Below are 15,487 nucleotides of genomic sequence, written 5' to 3'. Positions count from 1 at the left end.
TGCTGCTTATCTGGATGACATAGCCGTCTTCAGTAACAGCTGGGAGGATCACTTGCGTCACCTGCAAGCTGTTCTCCAGGCCCTGAGACAAGCTGGGTTAACGATCAAGGCCAGCAAGTGCCAGATCGGGCAGGGGTCGGTAGTGTACCTTGGTCACTTGGTGGGTAGGGGAGCGGTGCAACCCCTCCAGGCGAAGATCGAGGCCATCATGGCCTGGGAACCCCCCAAGACACAGACTGAGGTCCGAGCTTTTCTGGGCCTCACGGGATACTACCGCCGCTTCGTGAAGGGGTACGGAACCATTGTAGCCCCCCTCACGGAGCTCACGTCCAAGAAACAACCTCGACGGGTAGTCTGGACGGAGGCTTGTCAGCAGGCCTTCGTGAAGCTGAAGCAAGCCATGTGCGAGGCCCCGGTCTTAAGGGCCCCAGACTTTTCCAAGAAGTTCATTGTCCAGACAGATGCATCAGAACATGGCATTGGGGCAGTGTTATCGCAACTCAATGAAGAGGGTCTGGATCAACCCGTGGTCTTCCTATCCCGGAGACTACTTCCCAAGGAACAGAAGTGGAGTGCAATAGAGCGAGAAGCCTTTGCCGTGGTATGGGCTCTGAAGAAGTTGCGGCCATACCTGTTTGGCTCGCACTTCCTAGTTTAGACCGACCACAGACCCCTTCGTTGGCTGATGCAGATGAAGGGGGAGAATCCCAAGTTGTTGAGGTGGTCTATCTCCCTACAGGGAATGGACTTTCAGGTGGAACATCGGCCTGGAGTGGACCACGCCAATGCAGACGGTCTCTCAAGGTATTTCCGCCTTAGTGATGAGAACTCCCAAGGGGTTGGGTAGCTCTCCCCACTTTCAGCTGGGGGGGACGCGTGTTAGACCTGTCAGCCCTTTGGGTGGTCCCTCCTCATCATTATGTATTTTGTCCCACTTTTGCCTCAAACCCTGTTAGAATTTTTCCTTTTTGGGAACCACCAGACTTTTTGGTATTGATGCAGATTCAGGGAGCCATTTTATCTACCCCTGGAACTTCTGTCTGAGGGCCTGGAGCACAAAATGGTGGCCACCCATTGTCACCTGTGACATCACTGGAACCTACTAGAACCTTCTGCAACATTCTGGAACCCTGTGACAGTTGGAGGCGGTTTAGAATGTTGGGAAGCTAAGTCAGAGTTGACAGTTGGAGTTGGCAGTTGGCACCTGACTGGTGAAGAGAGAGGAGCACAGAACTGAAGGAGGAAGGAGTGAGGCATCAGGGGTGGAAACTTGTGCCTGGAGTGGGGTCCAGAAACCCACCCTTGATACTAGTCCCTACTGACTGAGCCCAGCCTGGAGCCCTGTGTGGGAGAAAGCAAGAAAAACCATCTTAAGGACCTGGACAGCAGGAACAGGCCTTAAAAGTAAAAAACAAGTTCCTGACCTGGTTACTGGTAACTTCTTGAAGTCCGACGTCGAGAAGCCTGGAGACCTGGAGCCCGAGGTGGAGAAGCGGCGCTGACTGGAAAGCAGACGTTGTACCCGGAGCCGCCAGAGGTCGAGAGAGGGCGCCGACGGAGGTCGTGGAGAGTACCAGAGGTCGAGGAGGAAGTCACCCGAGGTCGAGTGAGCGGCGTGCCGGAGGTCGGGAGTGGAGATCGCACTCCGGAGTCGCCGGAACCTGAAGAGAATCGTGCCGGAGGTCGGGAGTGGAGGTCGCACTCCGGAGTCGCCGGAACCTGAGGAAAGGAGCACCGGAGGTCGGGAGTGGAGATCGCACTCCGGAGCCGCCGGAAGTCGACATCGAGCCGAGGCCGCCCGACGTCATCGAACCGGAGCCGCCCGAAGTCGACATCGAGCCAAGACTGCCCGACGTCATCGAACCGAGGCCGCCGACATCGAACCGGAACCGCCTCACGGCGTCGACACGACCCCAGCGGCGTCGGAACTTCATAAAAAGGGCAGTAAGTGGAATAGAGGGCGCCTAAGGCCCTGTGAAGCCCTAAGAGACCATCCTAGAGGCTAGAGAGGTGCTGGAACCAGCTTGATAGTGCCAGGGGTGAGCTGAGATTAATACAGAGGGGTTGTGTAGTGTGGGAGAGCCAGATCTCTAGATCCCCCCCTTGATCTACCTCAGTTTAGGCCTCAGCCTTGTCCAAGCCAAGTAGTACACCCCTCAGGTCATCCAAAACTCTACAAGCTGGGATTGGGTCAAATCATCCCATAGTACCTCAGGAATGTAAACTGATTTTCAAGTGTCACTGTTGGCTTCTATTATTTATTGAGAGCACTGTATTTATTGTATTCATCCTATTTATTGCCTCACAGTATTTATTGTTTCACAGTATTTATTGTTGCACAGTATTTATTGTCTCGCAGTATTTATTGCCTCATAATATTCAATTGCCTGTTATGTAATGCACTTATATTTATGCCTTGATTATTTATGATCTACCTTATTTATTGAATCGTTAAGATAGTATTTATTTGACGTACCCTTCCACAGGAAAAGCCTTGTGTACTGTGATTGTATTATTATTTATTTAATCAGCAACTAAGAGAAAAGAAGATAAAGAGATATATTTTCAGTATAATTTTTAAGGTGTAGTGTCGTTTTTGGAACGGATGCACGCATGGTTATTGTGTGGGCATGACGTATACTTAGCACGGTGCCTGATCCCTGACCACTCGAGCCAAGCTACCACAGTGTATGTCTGGGAAGACCCACTACCACCCTTCCGGTGTGGGAGTGGGGTTTTCTAACATCCACTAACTGGATTTTTTGCTGTCACTCAGTGTCTTGGGGCATTACTATTTTATCCTTCGAAGTAGACCCAATTTTTGCATTTTTCTTTCTCTTTCCGCTTCTCTGCATCTTTTCTTAGAAAGATGTCCTTTTTGTGGTTGCAAGTTATCTAATCTAAGAAGGGTGATACCGAAGTGAGCATGGCCTGCCTTCAGCCCTCCAAACCAAGCTTAGATGGTTTGACGAACGCAGAGATCAAGCTCCTGCTGTGTCATTTTGGCAGAAGGGATCAGAGACTCAATTTCTTCCCTGTCTGTCCTAAAAAGGGCTAGATCTAGAATCCCTCTAACCCCAAGGTTCAGCCTCAAAATATTGGTACTTGCGGTTGCCTTCTAAGTGCTTATAGCTCCATAATTTCTACTGCTCAGCATAGAGATGCTTTAGAGTCCTCCATTTTGACATTAAGTACCTTACTATTGGTCAAAGTGTCAGTTTCCTTGTCCTGTATGCTGAGTCCATGCTTCAACATTGCCACGCCGCCAATTAAGGAAGAGGATCAGGCCTTTATCACCCTTTTGTGAATTACCAGAACCCACTGCTGAGCTCTTTCAGTCTTTGGAGGATGATAGCCTAGTTCTTCACACCACTTTAGACTCATCACAGTTTGCACAATACCTTCTGTGAAGCTACCCACACTGTCAACCTCTTAGTCCTAAAACACCAACAAAAAATAACCATTTTAAGAAACCACAACAGAAAGAAAATGATGGCTAAACTTTGAGATCATCTCTCCTGAAGCAGAGACCTCCATAATGTTTAAGATGCTTCACACTAAGCCGCTAGCATGATCAATGTTTGCCTGTGATCCTGGCATTCTTTGTCACAGTGGGCTGTTATATTAATCCCTTCTACTCACAATTATCAGGGAACAATAGACACACAATGCAGGGCTGTCCACTTGTATCCTAATTTCTCCAGATAGAATCCAGCCCCAAGTTCTCTGGTTGTTGTCTTTGCAAAGTACCAATACAGCGGAATAGTACCCTCTTCACTGGTCTCACAGTGATAGGTGGTCCTGACTTGTGCAGCCAACTCGTGTGTAAAGCTTCTCAGCTCTCTTAGGTCTCCGACGATGTGAATTGGAACTCCTACGAAAAATGTCTTTGTCCATAGAGACCAAAGGAAAATGTCCAGGAGACTAAGGAAGGTATGATCACTTCAGATAACTTCATTAATGTAATGAAGGCCATATAAGTCCTATTTACACTACTTTGCAACAGAGTGAAGTTCCTGCTCAATTTCTCTTATTTAACTTATGAGTCGCCCATCTGGAGATAGGAGTAGCTACCAGAGCTATGAACTGATGTGATTTGCTAATTTCTGCTTCTGATGGATACATCTGCCAGTGGATTCCTCACCTTGTGAATATCCCCTGCGCCAGCAACACTCGGAAACTTTTGTAGCAGTCCACGCCGATGAGGTCGACGACGACGTCACAGAGACACGGCTCTTCTCGCGACTCCGCTGACGTCCCCGGCTCCATAAGAAGACCTCGTCGGCGTGATGACGTCAGTTCCATTTTTTCCACGCCGTCGACGCCAACGGATTTCGGGAATTGCTGTTGGTAGCTTCACTGTTACTTTGTGTTTTTCTGGTTTTCTCTGTTTCTCTTTCGAGAAATATGTCGACAAGGAAGTCGGGCTTCAAGCCCTGTCGGGAATGTGGCAAGCACATGTCAATTACAGACCCACATGAAGACTGTGTTTGGTGTCTCTCGTCCGACCATGATGTGGATGGTTGTGCTTGTTGCCGGAAGATGAGTTCTAAGGCTCTTAAAGAAAGGGAGGCGAAGCTTTTCATCGCCAGGATGAAGAAAGAAAAGAGAAGAAGGAGAAAGTAGAGGTCGGCGTCCAAATCGACTTCGGGACATGCTTTAAGAGGCAAGAAGCATAAGAAGAAGAGGAGACATTCTTCACGGCATCACTCCGATAAGAGTTCGGCTCTGAAGTCGAAGTCGCCGGCTCGGCGTCGGAGGAAATCCGTGTCTCCTTCTCCAGTTCCGGCCTCACCTCTGGTTCCTTCTTCTCCGGTGGCTTCGCTGGCTCCGGCTTCATCTCCGGTTCCGGTGATATCCCTGATGCCAGCTTCATCTCTGGCTCCGGATTCATCTCCGGCTCCGTCTCCCGCCCCGGTTGAGGATCTTCCAGTCCCGTGTAAGCCTGCGACGCCGCTTGTTCCACCGTCGGCAGGCCCGAGTCCGGTGATGCCTGACCAGTACCCTGCCTTCCCTGGACCGGGTCAGGACCCCTCGCATTACCTGAATGCGATGTATGGGGTGTTTTCGAGGGCCATGTATACCACTGGTGCACCTGCGGGTCCGATTGGTCCAATGGCTTTTAACTTGGGAGTGCCGCAGGTCTATCCTCAAGCTCCTTTCATGCCGTTCTTTCAAGCGACGCCGTCTTGGCATCTGCCGACCTCGTTCGACGCCGGCTGCTTCTGTGGATCCACGTTCGACGCCGCTGCCGGCGCCGTCTGATTCGAACACGGCGCCGCCGACGCCGCTGGTGCGGATTCGATCCAGAGAGTGGTGGATGAAAGGAGGTATCTTTTGGAGGAAGCTGAACCTGAAGAGGGAGAGTTGGTTGAATCAGATGAGGTGTATGAGGAGCTAAAGGACGCAAGTGGTTTGGATTTGTCTCCGGAGTGGGAGATCACTCCTCCATCAGATGAGCCCTCAAAGGATGCAGCGCCGTATCATGCGGTTATTAGGAAGGCTGCAGAGCTGCTTTTCCAGTTGCCAACTACGGAGTTTAAGTCAAATATATTAACTGAGGTATTGCATTCTCCTACGGCAGTGTCAGAGCCATTGCTTCCCTTCAATGAGGCTATTGTTGACCCTGTTTTAGAGGTCTGGCGTAAGCCTTTTTCTGCTCCTGCGGTTTCCAAGACTGTTGCTAGGAGATACAGGGCAGCCCCAGGGGACCCTGAGTTTTTAACATCACACCCTTCGCCTGAGAGCAAGGTGATTCAGGCAGCTTGTTCGGGGAAGTCCAGGGGTGCTTTTCCTCAGATGCCTGGTGACAGAGAGGCTAAGAAATTAGATCAGTCGGCCAAGAAGGTCTCTTCATCGGCCAGCATGGCACTTAAATCAACAAATGCAACTTGCCTCTTGGGACGATATGTGCATGCGCTTATGGATTCGGCTAAGAAACTGGTGCCAAAACTGTCTGAGGAGGATAGGGCTGGATTCAATGAGATCTTGTCGGATGCCCAGGCGGCTGCACGCCAGGTGATCCAGAGTGGATTGGACACGGCGGATTCGGTGGCGAGAATCATGGGATCTTCTGTCTCCACCAGAAGGAGTGCATGTTTAAGATCTTCGAAGTTTTCACAGGATGCGCAATCGACTCTTTTGGACCTGCCATTTGATGGTTCTGGCCTGTTTGGCAAAAAGGCAGATGCTGCTCTGGAGCGATTCAAAGACAGCAAGGCGACAGCTAAATCTCTGGGCCTGCAGTCTCAGTCGAGGGGGGTCTTTTAAAAGATATAGAGGTTTCGGAAGGACATCTTTTCGAACCTATAGGCAGACCCAGCAGCAGCAAGGTTCCTCGTCTAGAGGTTACAGAGGAAGAATCGGGGGTCGCTCACGTGGCCGTCAGCTCTCCTCCTCCTCTTCCTCCTCCTCATCCCCTCCAACCACCGCAAAGCAGCCCTAGATCCGCCATTCCGGATCATGCTGGTCCTGTGGGGGGCCGGCTTACCCATTTTCTGCAAGATTGGGAGTCTGTAACTACATATCTCTGGGTTCTCGATCTTGTAGAAAAGGGGTACGCCCTTCCCTTTCGGGAGTTCCCTCCGAATTACCCTCCTTGTCAAGGTGCTTGCTCAGAGGACCACCGTCTTCTCCTACAGGAGGAAGTCCTGAAGCTGTTTAAAAAAGGTGCGATAGAGGTGATTCCAGAGCAGGAGAGGGGTCGGGGATGCTACTCCCGGTATTTTCTGATTCCCAAAATGGACAGCAAATTCCGTCCGATACTGGACCTCAGAATCTTGAACTTTTACCTGAAACAGGAGAAGTTCAAGATGCTCACCCTTGCGCAGGTTCTTCAAGCGCTGAATCAGGAGGACTGGATGGTGTCGCTCGACTTGCAGGATGCGTATTTTCACATCCCCCATCCTGAAGTCGCACAGGAAGTATCTCCGGTTTACGGTAGGGTCGCAACATTATCAGTTTGCGGTCCTTCCGTTTGGTCTTACTTCGGCACCTCGAGTCTTCACGAAGGTGATGGCAGTGGTGGCAGCCCATCTCAGAAGGTCGGGGGTCTTGGTTTTCCCTTATTTGGACGACTGGCTGATCAAGGCGGAGTCGCCGGAGAAGGTGCTGCGTCATCTGCAGGATACAACTCGGCTGTTGTACAAATTGGGTTTTTCGATAAACGTGCCCAAGTCTCACCTGGTGCCCTCTCAGTGCAACCTGTTCATAGGTGCGGTACTGGACACTATTGTTTGTCGAGCATTCCCTCCTCCTCAAAGGATTCTCGACATACAGGAAATGATTCCTTTATTTTACAACGGAGCGGTCGTTACAGTTCTGAAGGTCCTTCGCCTGCTCGGTCTGTTCGCCTCCTGCATCCTGTTGGTCAACCATGCACGCTGGCACATGAGGGCGCTCCAGTGGTGTCTCCGCAAGCAGTGGTATCAGCACAAGGGAGATCTCAGGGAGTCTGTGAGGATCTCCAGAGAAGCTGCAGCGGATCTATCTTGGTGGAGCTTGGAGGGCAATCTGTCCCAAGGAAAGCCCTTCCATCTACCTCCATCGGTGACAACAGTGATAACGGATGCATCCACCTTAGGGTGGGGTGCTCATCTGGGGGATCTGGAGATCAAGGGTCTTTGGTCTCCAGAGGAAAGGTTGCTTCACATCAACCTTCTGGAATTGCGGGCGATTAGTTTGGCGCTCAAAGCCTTCCTCCCTTCCCTTCGCGGTCAGTCTGTTCAAGTCCTGACGGACAACACTACTGCGACGTGGTATATAAACAAACCGGGAGGAGTGGGGTCTCTTTGTCTCTGCAGAGAGGCCCTGCGTCTATGGTCCTGGGCTCAGAGCCATCAGATTTGTCTAATGGCAAATCATCTGGCCGGGGTGCTGAACGTACGTGCAGACAGTCTCAGTCGGCAGTTCTCCGCCGATCACGAGTGGAGGCTTCATCCGGAGGTAGTTCGTCACGTCTTTCGGATGTGGGGGACTCCTCGGGTGGACCTGTTTGCCACTCACGAGAATGCTCACTGCCCGTCATTCTGCAGGCTCCAGTATCCGATGCATGGAGCGTTGGGGGACGCGTTTCAGTTGAGTTGGAGATCTCGACTCCTTTACGCGTTTCCTCCCATACCCTTGATTCCTTGGGTTCTGAGGAAGATTCGCCAAGACCGGGCCCAAGTCATATTGATCGCCCCGGATTGGCCAAGAAGGGTGTGGTATACAGATCTTCTCCACCTCTCCTCGTGCCCTCCGCTCCATCTCCCTCTGAGGGCAGACCTCCTCTCTCAGTCGGAGGGGCAGGTTCTACACCCCCACCTCCAGAGCTTACACCTTCATGCCTGGAGATTGAACGGGCCAACCTGAATTCTTTCTCTCTCCCACCAGATGTCGTGGATGTTATTTTATCGGCCAGGCGACACTCCACCAAATCTATATATTCATATAGGTGGTCTAAATTTGTGTTTTGGTGCGGAGAGAGGTCCATTGATCCCTTGAAGGCTCGTCTATCTAACATTCTACAGTTTGCCCTTTCACCTGCTCAGCAAGGCTTTGCTGTGGCTACTGTGAAAGGATACTTATCGACTTTGTCGGCTTTCCTTTATTTGCCGGATCAGCCGTCATTATTCAAATCACCCATTGTTCTTCGTTTTATAAAGGGCCTTACAAACAAGTTTTCTCCAACTCCTTTTATTATGCCTCAATGGGACTTAAACCTTGTATTAACTTATCTTATGGGTTCTCCCTTCGAGTCCTTACACAAGTGTCCTTTGAGGCGGTTGTCCTTTAAGACAGTATTCCTCATTGCAATCACCTCGGCAAGGAGGGTAAGTGAGCTTCAAGCTCCAAGTTCAAAACCCCCATTCTTGACTGTTCATGCTGAACGAATGGTACTCAGGACCAGGGCTGCGTTTTTGCCTAAGGTGGTAACTCCCTTCCATCTGGGACAGTCCATTACCCTTCCTTCCTTCTATCCTCCCCCTCACCCTTCCAAGGAGGAGGAGCGGCTTCACCGCTTGGACCCTAAGAGGGTGGTGAGCTTCTACCTGGACAGGACAAAGGACTTCAGGGTTGATGACCAGCTCTTCGTGGGCTTTGCTGGCTGCAGGAAAGGTCGAGCGGTGCACAAGCGCACCCTTTCCAGGTGGATTGTCTTGTGCATCAAGATTTGCTACTCCCTGGCTGGTAAGGAACCTCCGGAGGGTTTGAGAGCTCATTCCACTAGAGCAAAGTCTTCCATGTCTGCTTTGTCTAGGGGTGTTCCTGTGGAGGACATTTGTAGGGCGGCAACGTGGGCCTCCCTCCACACCTTCGCAAAACATTATTGCTTGGACACCGAGGTGAGGAGGGACGGACACTTTGCGCGATCCGTCCTTCAGGACTTTCTGGTATAGAAGGGTGGACACCCTCCTCCGGGAGTGGGGACTGCTGTGGAATCTATTCACAAGGTGAGGAATCCACTGGCAGATGTTTCCATCAGAAGAACAAGTTACTTACCTTCGGTAACGCTTTTTCTGGTGGATACAGTATCTGCCTGTGGATTCCTCACTGACCCACCCGCCTCCCCGTTGTCCATCCTTCTATACCTGTAATTCTATTGATGGTATTTCAAATGTGTTTTGTTACTGTCAAAGGCATTATGTTATTTCTTGTGCCTTGCTATTTATTCTCCACACTGTGTGTGTTGCTTTGCATATCATGTACTGTGTATACTGTGTATATATTGCTGTCAGTCCGTCCGTGTGCCTCGAAGGCACGGAAAAAAGGGCGGAACTGACATCCTCACGCCGACTAGGTCTTCTTATGGAGCCGGTGACGTCAGCGGAGTCGCGAGCGGAGCCGTGTCTCTGTGACGTCGTCTTCGACCTCATCGGCGTGGACTGCTACAAAAGTTTCCGAATGTTGCTGGCGCAGGGGATATTCACAAGGTGAGTAATCCACAGGCAGATACTGTATCCACTGAAGGTAAGTAACTTGTTCTTCATTACCTCAGGATACAATTATCTTGGATCATTATATCGGAATAACAAAAATATTGGTAGAAATATTTTTTAAGCCGGAGTAGATACTGAGACCGGATTTAAAAAATCTCCTCAATCAAAGGTCTGGTGATTTCCATCAAGTGAAGGTCAAGTTTTGTAAGTGTATTGTCACCTGTGTTGAGTGAAGTGGTTGTTAAAAAATGAAGTCATATTATATCCTCATGCCTCTCCACTACAATGTGGCCACGCAAGAGATCAAACACCTGGCACGGGGCATATCAGGTCACTCCCCTCTGTGGGTCCACCTCACTGTTGGTTAGCAAAAGGTGGGCTGTATTGCACCGATAAATCCTTGGCATCTTCATAATCTGGAAACCAAAGCCACTATCACGCGTGCCATTGATCAATACTTCTTAGAAAATTAGGGCACAGTGGACTCCCCCACAAGTCTGTGGGAAGCATTTAAAATGGTAATCAGGAGACAAGCCCTCTCGAATATAGCAGGGATGCGCAAAGAAAAAGAAAAACAAATGGTTGCTATCGAACGTGACCTCCTCCGCCTCGAGGAGATAGCGAAAGATGGCGAAGACCAGGCTGCCATTCATCGTATGCAAATTAAAGCGGCTGAATACAGAACAATAGCAACTGACGCTGCGAAAACTCTTGCAAGAGATAGGGACGGACGCTTATACGATCAGGGAGACAAAGCGAGCAAAATGATAGCCTGGCTGGACAAAAAAGAGAGGGCGCAGAGATTAGTATCGGAGCTACAGAGCAGTGCAGGCGCTGTCCTTACCGAACCCCACGATATAGTTTGCGAGTTTTCTGCGCACTTCGAACGAGTGTACCGAAGGGGTACAGAACTCTCGGAAGAGGACTCCTCCAAATTACTGGCAGACATCCAGCTACCTACTCTTTCTGACTCGGACCGAGAAGCATTAGAGAGCGCACTCACTAATGACGAATTGGCTAAAGCAATAAGGGACCTCCGACCGGGGAAGGCATTGGGCCATAATGGATTACCAATTGAGCTGTACAAGCTCAAACCAGATAGAGTGGTGCCCTACTTAAATCATATGTATGAAGACAGTAGAGAGGTGGGACTACTGCCTAGAGTCCAACGTATCACCATGCTAGTGGCTATTCCTAAAGAGGGAAAGCCAAAAGACAGGTGTGCATCATATAGACCGATTTCCTTGTTAAACACGGAACCCAAAATACTTGCCAAGCTCTTAGCAAATAGACTCCGTCCAATAATAGCTAAACTGGTACACCCAGATCAATCGGGTTTCATGCCACACCGTAATACTGCCCTTAACCTGCGACGTCTTCATGGGGTTTTGGGGCGCTGCTCCACTATTCAAGAGGATGCAATAGTAGTGTCATTGGACGCAACAATGGCGTTTGACACATTGGAGTCGGCATATCTAATGGCGGTACTAAAAAAGATGGGCTTTGGCCCTAATTTTATCGGATGGGTGCAGCTCCTCTATGCGGAACCGTTAGCCCAATTAGTGGTAAACAACAAACTCTCGGAAGTATTCACACTTGGTAGGGGGACGAGACAGGGTTGTCCACTCTCATCACTGCTCTTCGCGCTATCCCTTGAGCCGCTCGCGGCCTGAATACGACGAGATTCCTCTATCCGAGGGCTTAAATGGGCAGAAGGGTGGGAGGACCAGATCTCCTTATACGCAGACGACATCCGACACTATCTTGCTTCTCCTCAAAAGTCATTAAGGGTGGTGCTGGACATATTCACCAGTTTCGGAAGGAACTCCGGCTATAAAATTAACTGGAGCAAATCGCTAATATACGTCCTACATGGGTGTCCCCCTACCATACCAAAGGACTGCCCCATTCAAATAGTCGCAGAAGGGTCTCAATACCTTGGTATATTTATTACTATGGATGCCAAGTCCTGCTACAAGCAGAACCTGCTCCCGCCACTTCAGAGGTTCAGACGAGATACCAACACCTGGAAAACACTCCCCTTGTCACTCCTAGGACGGGCAGCACTTTTTAAAATGATGGCATTGCCACGCTTCCTCTATGCCCTCCAGAACTACCCAGACCCAGTCCCACAGGCATATTTTAAAGACATCGAAGCTATACAAAGGGACCTACTATGGGACGGGAATCCGCGCATAGCGCTCCAAAAGCTAACTCTCGGTTGGTACGACAGGGGTATTGCCCTCCCAGACATTAAAAAGTACTACGGGGCAGCACATCTTTCTACTATAAACCAGTGTACGTACAGCATTGGGGATGACCGCGCCTATCGTATGGATAGGTGGACCCTCCCGGGCGGAGACTTTACGAGGGCACTCTACTCTAAACCAAACAAGTTTCCCCTCACAGGGCCTACCGGACACTCGGTACAACTTTGGCATGTAGTCAACCGTAGCTTGGGGTGGGCCAATGGACTCACACTTGCAACTCCACTATGGGACGCTGAATGTCTGGGCACGTTGGGGCGGTCTAAGGGGTTCGACAAGTGGGACCTCATAGGTATCTCCCATGTAGGAGACCTCTGGGGACCACAAGGAGTGGTGTCCTGTACTTCACTACAGCAGACACATGAGCTGGCGCAATCGGAGTACTTTAGATACGCACAAGTCAGGCACTCCCTTCAGGCCAACATCCCAGCTGGGGAATACCAAAGGGGATGATGGACGGAGCGTTTGAGCAAATCAAACACTCACCCCCAGTCAACTGATCTGGGTTTAATCCATCATCATTCTTTAGCTCACTCCACCACCCCAGTTCAGACATGGCCATATGCAAATCAGTCTGACCCTGTGTCTTATGGGGAACAGTCCAGCCCGAACTGCCAAGCCAGGTCTTCCCTGAACCGCAAACAAGCATCCTGGGACCTCATCAGCCAGACTATCTTGTATCCAGTGGCAAAGTGAGCAAGGGACCTTCGTCTGGGCATACCCTGCCAACTTAGGGCGAACAAGAATGATGGATTTAACCCAGATCTCTTGATTGGGGATGAATGTTTTGATTTGTTCTTCATTCCGTCCAACTGTGTGTCTTTTGCTTTAACATCCCAGCTGGGTCATCGCTTCCGGAGTCCTCCCCTCTTGAGGACAGACTACTGGATGGACACCTACCAGAAAGAGGCATATCTCTTACATATAAAAAGCTAATACATCATACTCCAGATCCTTTATTGACACTGAGGGAGAAATGGGGGAGGGACGGTCTAGAAATAGACGACGAAGAATGGCAAGAAGCACTCTCTTCCCCTAAGGAAGTCGCCATCTCAGTGAAACTAAGACTGATCCAATTAAAGATTCTACACAGGGTGGACCTCTCTGGGCGACGACTAGTCCTAATGGGCAGGAGTAACGATGGGATGTGTAGGAGGCAGTGTGGCCTACACATACTCTGGGAATGTCCACTAATCCAAAACTACTGGAAAAAAGTGTATGAGCGCAGTTTGGGGGGTTAACCTTAGACTTTAAGCCAAAAGATGCCTCCTAAATATCTGGGAGCCCACAGATTTGAATGCAAAGGGCAAAACCTGGGTGACACTTGGACAGATGTTAGCCAAGAGAAATATAGCGAGACTCTGGGGAGCAGCGGCGCCACCGACACTGGAGGCTTGGAGAGAAGACCTGGATTGGTGTATGGCATGGGAAAAGACGGTGTATGTGGCTCGGGGTTGTTTCCGAAAATGGATAGCGCTCTGGACCAAATGGAATGTATAACGTGGAAATGTGTGTGAGCCCCCATATGTTCCCTCCCTTGACGAACCATTAACGCCCTGAAATTAACAAACTGTGAACATCGAGGTAATGTACGAGAAGTTAATGTATAATGTTACTGCCTGTTAAAGACGCTGTGCCATAGGAATTAGTAACTACTGCTTGTACAACATGACCTTTTTTCTTGAATGTTCAATAAAAAGAAATAAAAATAAAAAATGAAGTCATACATAAGCCTGATGCTATTTATATTAGAAGATACAGTGATATTCCATAGGTGATTTTGTCATGCCAACCCGGTAAAGTGGGGAAAAAAAATAGAGTAGAAACTTCAGCATCCTGGTGGGTCTGAAATATTGTCTAGGCCCTTCCCCCACGTAGTTCTAAGTTTTAGTTTCTGTTATTGTTGCAGCCCAGAAAACCACACCTCTGTTGAGCTTCTTGAAAAACAGACAGGTAAGATTACGCATTTGTATTATTTCTTTGCTTACAAAGCAGATTACATTTTCCTTTAAAAATATTTCCAAAATGTAATATACTCCAGAAGTGGAACACAATGCATTTATTTGTAGTGTTACCTCACCTACTGATAAACTGCTTGTTTATGTGCTTGTGTGAGTGCTGACGCATGCCATCTGCTGCCCTTTCCTTAAATTAATCTTGCTGCCATATCGTTAAATCTTTATTCCAGGTTCTTGTTTCTCTTTGGAGCCCAAAAAGATGAGCACTTTTAAGATGTTATAAGGAAGCCCTTACACCTGAGAACTTAATTTAGTGACCCAGTGTTTCCACCCAAATGTGTTAACATGTTTGTAAAAATCCTTAAAACTTCACATGTGTTTACATAAATTAAGAAATGGTTCTGATAAAACAATGGCATCATTTAACATTGTTATAAGTAGTCTCCAGTTAACATTATGCTTTTAGCAGTGTCAGGACTGAGTTTTTATTTCCCTATTTTGTAATGAAATTTAGTAGGAAGTTGTTTGTGGTTTTTGTTTTAGCGGATAAGAGAGGAAAAAAGAGAAGAGAGACGAAGAAGGGAGTTGGAAAGAAAAAGGATACGAGAAGAAGAAAGACGAAAATGGAAGGAGGATGAGAGAAGGAAGAGGAAAGACTGTGAAAAACTGAAAAAAACTGACAGGATTCCAGATAAAGAGAAGGATCGGTCAAAAGATGAACCAAAGATTAAGGTTATTTCCAGTAAACATGCATGCCTTGTTTTTGTATTATTGTTAGCATCAATATGCTTTTAGAAGACCTTTGTGAAAACATGCTCATTGTTTTTCGTACACCTAATACTGGAAAAAAATTATTTTGTCAATTTCCTTTCTTTGACGGGATAGTGTTGAGTACTTTGCTTGCTGTACATTGTTTTAAACATTGTCTTAATATTTTAATTATTGTAAGTTAGTGTCATTGTAACTTGACACTAACATATTACAGTGTCATGAGCAACTCGTCACAGTTCAGGTAAGAACATAGCTTGCCTAAAAGCCCTCTTTTGGATTCCTGCAGCTTGAAAGAGAACAATGCAAGGCAGGTAGCAACCTGATTTGAGAACACATTGGGTCTTATGGATAATATTTTGCCATCCTCGAACTAAGGGCGAGAGGGGTAATGCTAGAGCCCCTGACCAGTGCATAGCTTCTAGGGTTGAATTCTTTTTTTATCATGTGATTTTCGGTATAGGATTTATTGACCTCTATGTATTTGCATACAGCAGTAGCTATTCACTGCCTTGTACCAGTTATTACACTGTAAAAGAATGTAAACATAAGCATACCCTCTCAAATAGTTTTC

The 15,487-nt window shown here is 48.5% G+C and overlaps 1 protein-coding gene across 2 annotated transcripts in view; it reads left to right on the top strand.

Moving 5' to 3' along the window:
• The window catches only part of UPF3B (UPF3B regulator of nonsense mediated mRNA decay), a 291,003-nt gene that overhangs the window by 169,536 nt on the left and 105,980 nt on the right, over positions 1 to 15,487 (top strand). For both annotated transcript variants that reach the window (XM_085608075.1, XM_085608076.1), the window contains exons 6-7: positions 14,097 to 14,140; positions 14,689 to 14,877. In XM_085608075.1, coding sequence (XP_085464201.1) covers positions 14,097 to 14,140; positions 14,689 to 14,877 — 233 coding nt within the window. The remainder of the gene's footprint in view (positions 1 to 14,096; positions 14,141 to 14,688; positions 14,878 to 15,487) is intronic.

The sequence above is a fragment of the Triturus cristatus genome, chromosome 5_2 (assembly GCF_964204655.1).
Source record: "Triturus cristatus chromosome 5_2, aTriCri1.1, whole genome shotgun sequence".
Classification (NCBI taxonomy): Eukaryota; Metazoa; Chordata; class Amphibia; order Caudata; family Salamandridae; genus Triturus; species Triturus cristatus.
The sequence above is the reverse complement of the archived record's forward strand: the minus strand, read 5'-3'. Positions and strand labels throughout refer to the sequence as shown.